The sequence below is a fragment of the Girardinichthys multiradiatus genome, chromosome 1 (assembly GCF_021462225.1).
Source record: "Girardinichthys multiradiatus isolate DD_20200921_A chromosome 1, DD_fGirMul_XY1, whole genome shotgun sequence".
NCBI classification, from domain to species: Eukaryota; Metazoa; Chordata; class Actinopteri; order Cyprinodontiformes; family Goodeidae; genus Girardinichthys; species Girardinichthys multiradiatus.
The window spans coordinates 18,308,930-18,318,025 of record NC_061794.1 but is presented as its reverse complement, the minus strand read 5'-3'; the positions used below and the strand labels follow the sequence as shown (position 1 = coordinate 18,318,025).

At 37.5% G+C, this 9,096-nt stretch overlaps 1 protein-coding gene across 1 annotated transcript; it reads left to right on the top strand.

Annotated features, from left to right (window-relative positions):
* The first annotated feature begins 776 nt into the window (after positions 1-776).
* On the top strand, positions 777-1,990 carry her12 (hairy-related 12). Its single transcript, XM_047370651.1, has 2 exons — positions 777-970; positions 1,070-1,990. Exons 1-2 carry the CDS (start codon positions 905-907, stop codon positions 1,475-1,477), a joined length of 474 nt encoding a protein of 157 aa, XP_047226607.1. The 5' UTR covers positions 777-904; the 3' UTR covers positions 1,478-1,990.
* Positions 1,991-9,096: the final 7,106 nt, after the last annotated feature.

Here is a 9,096-nt window from a genome sequence, read left to right as displayed (position 1 = left end):
ACCTTTAGAAGTATATAACCTTACTGAGTATTTAGATCTCAAAAAAACTATAGATGGTGCCTGAAAACACTAAACAAAACTATGCAAGGCGCACTGTGCCAGAAGCTTGTGGCCTTGATCTTCCCAGATGGACCCAGGCACAGGGTTTCTGTTTGTTTCGTGACAGAGGATCAATTAACATTCCCAGTGGATCATCGAAGAGCTGCACACATTCATCCTGATTTTGGGAAAACGAAGAGACCGGATTGCTCCCACAAGGCCAGCCACACATCTGGAGCCATCCAGCGATACAGACCCTCTGGGGGATATGATCAGCCCACTCGTCTTGCCACTGAGGACACTAATTTGACACCGGGTCTGCAGACCCTCAGGCAAAAGAACTTGTAATAGCAGATTTCCTCTGTGACCACACAAAAATTCAAACGTGACCACAAATAAATGAAGACAGAGTGCAACAGTTTTGAGTAAGGAGATATGCTGGAAGGATACAAGGATGAGTAATTAGTTACAGATTATCCAAATCCAACAGTTCAGAGTCTAAAGGAAATATCTGAAGGCTTTTGTATAATCATGATCCATTTTCCATATCACTTCCCTTCATTGCATTTAAAAAATCTCAATCTGACATGACAAATTCTCAGATGACCCCTTGATACACTTTTAATTACCTGTTGCTTATCTTGTGAACCACACCAGGCGCTGATATGTTTTCTCTGATTTATTGACGCGTCCTCCATTGTTGTACAGGGAGTCCTACTGGACAGAGTGTGGGAACCCCAGCCTGGCCTGAGCCACATGGTTTTGTTATGCTAATGAGGTAGTATAAAACCACGAGCAGCTCATCCAGAGACATCAGAGCCAAGTGTGTTGTCTGTGAGAAGCACCTCAGTTCATCTGCACAGACATGTCTCCCTGCCCCAACAGCTACTCTGTTCCCCACCTGAGGATGTCTGACAGAGACAACATCAAAGTAAGTATAAACCTTTTTTTTGTGGTTTTGAAAGCAGATTTTAGTGTAAAAAGTTTAGTTTGGATTGGTTTTCTGACCTGTCTCCCTGTTCTTTTTTAGTTAAGAAAACCTATAGTGGAAAAAATGCGCAGGGACCGTATCAACACCTGCATAGAGCAACTCAAAGTCATCCTAGAGAAGGAGTTCCACAAGCAGGAGCCCAACTCCAAGCTGGAGAAAGCTGATATCCTGGAGATGACGGTGAGCTTCCTGAGGCAGCAGCTGCAGTCAGGCTTCTGTCACGGCGACTTCAGCCAGAGTTACTCCCACTGCCTGAGGGACTCTATGCATTTTCTATCTGTTGGATCAGCCACAGAGCTCTCTGCTGGATCTCAGCAGATCCTCCAGCAGCAAGACCAGACTCTTCATCAGACAGAGAGAGCCAGCAGCTGCTCCCCACTCAGAACCAGCACACAGCAGGACAGCAGCAGCAGCAGCAGCAGAGGAGCTGTGTGGAGGCCGTGGTAGACACTCTGAGATCTGAGGGGACCTGTTATCTCCCTCACTATGTAGGAAATGTATTTCCATCCTACTCATTCAGTGTGGGTTTACTGTCTCATCACATTGATGGGCAAGGAAAAGCGATGTGCTCTTTCTTATTAAATAATGTTTTTCTTTGTGGTAAAATCTGAGGATTCATTTTTAATGACGATAGTTTTAGTCAGATTATGTGAATGTTTACTCCGGTGGAGTTTATCTTGGGTCTGCTTTATGTAACAGTATAAGTTTCCCCCTTACTGTGTGCTACTGACAGCCTTTGTTGAGAATATTTCTCTTGTTTTAAACTTTCTATGCCAAATTTTATGTAATTCTTTCTGTATGCCTGTGTGCACACAAGTGTATGTATGTACTGACACTGTATGGATGGATGCTGATGTTAATGTTTTCTTTCCAGTTTTAGCCTTTTTAAATTTCTATAGCTTGTATGACAATTAATTAAAAAAGATGCAATCAATTAAAAGGTGACTATTTTCCTCCTGAGATTAGAGTTTCTGAGTCATGATGTTAACAGTTTTATATGCAATATGTACAAAATAAATCAGACTTTAAATACTATTAAACACAAAAGTCAAGCAATTTAAAAAAAAACAACTCATATTTTGGTGGAAAGCTTCTATTTCAGTCTACTTTCTGGTTTATTATACTCTGCCATGCAGCTATTTCACATAATAGTTAATTGATTACTTTTCAGAGGAAACATATTATACTTATAGGGTCCATTCAGAAGTATTCCTACCGTTTTATGTGATGCAAAAACAGAAAGCAGAACATATTTATGAGGTTTTTCAATATTTAACCAATAAATTGCAGTGTCTTTTGCAGCCTCTTACAGATTTTTCTCCAGTACTGCTTTGTTGCTTCAGCGAAGAAAGCATCCCCACAGCATGATGCTGACACCACCATATTTTGGGGTAGGAATGATATATTCAGGGTGACTTTAGTCTTCAGACAGTGTTTTCCAAGTTGGCCACTTACATGGCTTGTGGCAAACTGGGAACAGCCCTTCTTTAGGCCTTGTTTTAGCAATTATTTCCTTCTTGCCGCTCTTCTATAAAGGGCAGATTTGTGGAGTGCATAACTAACAGTTATTTTGTCTACTGTTATCTCACCTGAGCAGTTTATCTCTGTAGCTCCTCTAGTTACAATTGACTTATTAGCTGCTTCTCCAACAAATGCTGCCCTTGCCTTTTAGTTCAGGAGGATGAACAAGTCTTGGTAGGTTTGTAGCTGTGTTATACTCTTTCTATTTTCAGACAATGGATTGAACAACGCTGCGTGAGATGTTCAAAGCTTAGGTTATTGTTTTATAAAGCTGCTTCTCCACAGCTTTCTCCCTGACATGTCTGCTGTGTTTCTTGGTCCTCATGATGCTGTTTGTTTGCTGACGTTCTCTAACAAACCTCTAAGGCCTTCACAGAACATCTTAAATTATATAGAGATCAAACAGCACTCAGGCGGGCTCCACTAATTAGATGACTTCTGAAGGCGGGTGGTTGCGCTGGATTGTATTCAGAAGTATCGGAGTAAAGGGAATTGAATGCAAATGTAAGCAACACTTCCAGTTATTATTATTATTTTCCTTCAATTTCATCTTATAAAATCAAGTTTCAAAGAGCCAGGAAACGAATCTAAATATTAGCATTTGCTAGTTAATGAAGAAAAAAAAAAATCAGATGTTATAACATCCAAAAATAAAACAGATTTTTGCTCAAGATACATTTTTTCCAAGCTTCAACACTAACTTTCCTTTAAACATTGAGATTCCCTTTAAAGTAGACGCTACTTGCTACCACTTCCACCTCAGACAGCTAAATTGATACTTCAGTAACAACAATCTAATAATGTTGCAAAAAAACAGGTGAGAGGAACCAAACTTTCTAAAGGATTTTTACTGCAAGAACTTTAAATTGTAACCGAGTCATTTTTGCAACAATATCTTTTTAACTTATATCCTAGGGAGCAGAAGTGCATTTAACTGATTTCTATAAATCTAAATCTCATTGGAGGACACCAGAGAAACACAGGAAGGAAAAGTGACTTTCACACAAATTTTCATTATAGTACATTGCTGACCATGCACAATTTCTTGGCACACTGATCAAAATGTGTAAAAAGCCTTTAGATTAATTCATCTTTTACAGCAGTGGTATGTAGTCTTACAGTGTACTAAGTTGAGTACATGTATTTAGCAGGAAAATAATGAATTGGTAAAAAAGAATGTTTGTAAAATAATAATAGTACCAACCACAGTCCCTTCAAATCAAAAGCAACTGAGGCATTTTTTATTTCTACTTTACTTTTTAATATTGATCAGAGTTTCTAGGAGCTTTTAAATTCCTGATGTACAAGGTGACATGGAGGCGATATATTTATCTTGCAACCAGGCACAGTGAGCAGAATGGTACGGGAGGTGATGAAAAACCCCTAAACCTCGTTGTTAGAAAACTGCAGCAAACCGTTGTAGGCATAATGGTGGGCCGGTATGCTGTGGGCCCGTTTCTCTTCCTAACGTCATTAAAACCTTGTTAGAGCGCATGTCATAGTTAACTCTTTGAAAAATCAGGCTATTTAGATAAATATCTGCCAGAAAACAGAAAATGGGTTGTCACTGAGTCTTTCAGTTGGAAAGTGATTTAAAACACAGAAACGGTCCACCAGAAACAAAACCAATGTTCATCCATGTCCATCTCAGTCACCAAACCTTACGCCATTAGAAAACCTGCAGGATGAGCTGAAGAGAAGAGAGCATAAAACAGAGCTGCATGTTCCAACCTTGTATCACTGATGTTTGGTTTTAAAAAATGTTTATGGGAAGGATTATGCCACTGCAGTTGAGTTTTTTTTAATGCTTTTGAAACATCATTACTAGTGGTGCAATTAACTGTGGTCCTATTTGTATGATTAGATCATGGTTTGGCAATAAATGGAGGGATGACAAGAAAACATTAAGAACGTTTATTAGCATGTTTTTTAAAAGAACTGAGCTGAATGCTTTTTAGGCACTGCATTTACCAACAACACGATATATCACAATAAAACAAATAAACATAAATATGCAACACACTTAAGTAAAAGCAACCTGTCTCTTCACATTTCATCTACTCATTTCTTCCTTTATTAAATGCCATTAGAATAAAAAAACAGCAGCTTATTTATTTTTATATGAATTAATAAATCAGTGACTTTCTGAGTCCAAAAGTTCGACTGATGTTGTTATTCACAATCAGAAAGTAAAAACCTATGCTTAGTAAATATGATAGCATTGGACTAAAGAACAGGTAACTGCTTTTCATGAGTTACACAAAGAACCTAAACTAACAGTAACCTCAGTGTAACCTCAACATATACAAGAGGATGTTTTACAGATTAGAACATCTAATACGAATATTTCATCAACATTATGAAACAATAAAGCCTCACAGTGACACACTGAATGAGCTGGGGGGAAATACATTTCCTACACAGAGAGAGAGAAAACATTCCCCCAGATCTCAGTGTCTCCACCTTCATACTGGACTTCTGCTGGTGCTGCTGTCTTGCTGTGCATTGGGCTTGGTGGAGGTTCTACTCCTGCAGCTGGAAAACCTGAAGATGCTTCTGCATTTAAGCTGGCAGTAAGACGTTGCAACAGTGAGCGCAACCCTGGTTGTCACAGAGGCCTGCCTGCAGCTCAGGAAGCTCACCATCATCTCCAGGAGGTTGTCTATCTCCAGCTTTTTGACACAAGATCTAGAAATAAAGACAAACAAAATAATACTTCTTGTCAATGATAACCACACAGTTCTGGTGTCCAAACCAAAATAAATCTGAGATGATCACCTTCACAAATCGAATTTTGTCTTCCTCTGACATCCTGGTGTGGTGGACAGGGGATTGCTGTGTAGTGCATGTGAACGTGGAGCTTCAGGATGTCTGACCTGATGTCTCTGGAGGACCTACTTCTCATTTATAGTGTATTATTAGCATAACAAAGCCATGTGGTGTGCAGTGAGAGCTTTGGCTTGAATCACCAGGAGTCATATCAATAATAAGAGGTGAAGCAAACTCAAGGTGACCAGTAAAGATAAAACCATTCCCATTAAACGAATCAGACTAATACTGATGTGCTACCTACCTCTCATCAGAATGTTGCTTATCTCACTCTGAGCAGACACCCAGGGGAATACAAGCTGTATCTCCTGATAGGCATCCGGGGAATAATTAAACAGAGCTTAATGTGTCAGTGTCACCCAGTGAGAAGCTATTAAAAGAAAGATTACGATCTCTAATTTAATTTTGCTATAGAATAATCTGTTGCAAAGTTGGCTAGATCAAATTTACACACAAAATACATTTCAGAATCTCTCTCATGATGGTCTGATATCACTGGTGCCAAACATTGTCGCGGAAGTTTATTTCAACACGTAAAAATCTTTGAGGTGATTATTTTAATTAAAAATGTCCCCTTTAGAGGTATTTATGTGATTTTTTTTAATCTGAAGGTTTATTTCCGTGGATATTAAATAGCAGGTACAGGTAAACGAGTTAAAAGAAAAAAATTAATTTACTGAATCTGAGTTGTTTAAAAAAAAATTAAATTTCATTGATTTTAAAACCAGAATCAAATCTGAATAAGACTTCTAAACTCAAGAGCCCCTTTGGTCTAACCTTTATGTGTTGCGACAATAAAACTCCTGCTTGTTCAGTCGTGGCACACTTCAATTGTTGACGGAGAGTCTTTGGCTATGAGTGGACAGACAGACTGTGGGAAAGCCGAGCTCGGACTCTACTCACACATCTACTGGTCAAAAGTGCTGACCTCCCTGTTACAAAGGGCCCTTTCATCTCTCTTGTGGTAAACAGCAGCCAACAGTAAACACACACACACACACACACACACACACACAGAACATATAATTTTACTTGCCAGAGCAGCCAAGAAAGGGCTTTACGAAATGTGTCGGTTTTTTAAACTTGTCTGGTATTTGTACCCCTTTCAATTTAGTCACATTTATCTCAGTTGTTATAAAATTAAAATTAGCCCCTGTGCTTTACGACTGCAAAACTCAATAGATTTTAATGGAATTTTATGTGATAGACCATCACAAAGTGCTGCATAATTGTGAAGTGGAAAGAAAAAGATACTTGGTTTTCAAATTTTGTTTAAATAAATATCTGAGGTAGGCATCTGAATTCAGCCACATTTACTACACTACACTTTTAAATAAAATATTTAGCAACCAGTTGTCTTCAGAAGTCCGCTAACTAATAATTAATATGTAAATGTAGGTGACTTCATCTTAATTTAATTTTTAAATTAACACTGTACATCACCCTGAACACACATCCCCGCAGTTCAACATGGTGGTGGCAGCATTACGCTGTTTGAATGGTCTTTTTAAACAGAAACAGGCTAGCTGGTCCCAGGTTTATGGGACGATGAATGGAACTAAACACAAAATAATCTCAGGAAAACACCTGTCAGAGGCTGCAAAAGACTTGATACAACCCTAAACATTGGTTAGATTTAAAAGACAATCATGTGGTAAAATGGCCCAGTCAAAGTCCAGATCTAAATTTAATTTGAATCTGTTGGAAGATTTGAAAGTTGATGTTCACAGAAGCTATTTTCCAAGAAAGAAGGGGCAAATCATTTACTCTCTATGTGAAAGGCAAAATAGTTGTTTTGTTAATTTATTTTACATATAAAAAAACTGAAATCTGAAAAGATTTGAAATATAACTGTAAGGTAAAATATCAGTTAAATTTAAATATACAAATGCTTGCCGCCCTTTTCAGATTTTTATTTGTGGAAAAAAAGAAAAGAAAAAAGGAAAGAAAACCATGTTTCCTTTTCCATCCTCTTCACAATCATGCATTACTTTTTGAGAGTCTATTACAAACAATCCCAAAGGGATAAATTAAAATGTGTTGATGTAACGTTGATGATGAATTTATGAACATGATTTATGAATATTTTTCAAAGACACTGTAATAGCTTTTCTCTGAACAAAGTTATATTTTAACTACGGCTGACACATTCTCAGAGTTACCAAAAATCCATGCATCATTTTACCTGCATATATTAATAAAGTGACTTAATCTTATATAGATATTCTGAATGTGCCTTGTTTAGGAAAATGTTAATAAACATTATTCTAATAATAATAATATTCATAGAAACATGATGGAATTGTTTGCAACTCTGTCTGTCAGCCAGATTATAAAAAAGAAATTCTGCAAATTTGTACAATATTATATAGATTTATTCAGTACTTTATTGGATGTTCTTGACAGTCCTCTAGCTGAGAGAGCAGTAAAGCAAAATAAAACAGAAATGGCTGAACTGAACTAAAGCGGAGGAAACTAGTTAAAATCATTCATTGATGGTGGATAGATAAGGTAAAACTAACTTCACCCACAGCAGACAGATTATCAGGATCAGCAAACACATGACAGCATGGAAACCTTCAGCGTTTACACTCGCCAAGGTAACAAAAAATTATTTTCACACAGTTTATGACCCAGTTCAATTATAGATCTTAAGATGCTTTTCTGCTGAGGACTTTTCGTGCGAGGGGAACAGAAAATAAAGCCATTTTTTGTTCTGTTGCTTTACATTGGGATCTAAAGGATGCTGCTCTAAAAAACACAAAAACAATAATAAAATAATAATGGTAAAATAATATGTATGGAATAAATATAACAGATGAAAAGAAGTGTAAAAAATAGAGCATCTTGCAAAATTATTCAAACCCCTTAATTTTTCTCACATTTTGTCACATTACAAATATAAACTTCAATGTATCTTATTGAGGTTATTTTTGAGAAATCATCAGAAGGTGTTGCTTCATTATGAAACAGAAGGAAAATTATACATGAGTTTAAAAAAATCACAAAACTGTAGCATCCATATGTACTCGTCCCCTTGATTTAGGAATTTTTATAACAACGTTTTGCTGTAATTACAGCTGCAGGTCTTTTGAGATATGCCTCTACTAGTTTGATACATATAGAGGCAGCATTTTAACCTAAACAGGTCAGTCTCAGTCAAAGCGAACAGAAAGCATCAGTTTTCAAGTATTCCTAACTGGGTTTAGCACATGGTCTCTGTGGATTTTAATCATTCCATTGTAGCTGCCACCGCCATGTTTCATTGTAAGGATGCTTTGTTAAAGGCGTTTCCTGCAACAGAGCATATTTTGCATGTAGGCTACAAAGTTTGCTGTCCCCCCTAAATTGCGTCTGACAAACGCTCCCCACATCTCCTCCCGTGTGGAGTGCACATCTCAACCTGTTAGCAGGTTCTCCCACCTGAGCAGTGAACTTCTGCAGGTCCACTGGCATTACTATGGTACCTTTGCTGCTTCTGTGCCTAATGCTCTCATTTATCTGGCCTGTCACTTGAGGTGGATAATTATGTCTTGGTATGTCTGCCTTCACAGAATAGTTCAATTTATACAGATATTAAATTGTAAGGTGGACTATTTACTAATAAATTGACTTCTGAAGGCAATTGGTTGTGCTACGTTTTTACTAAGATTTTACTAAGGGGATTAATAATTTGTGTAGCACTTTAAAACCTTTATCCACAGAACATTGAAAGC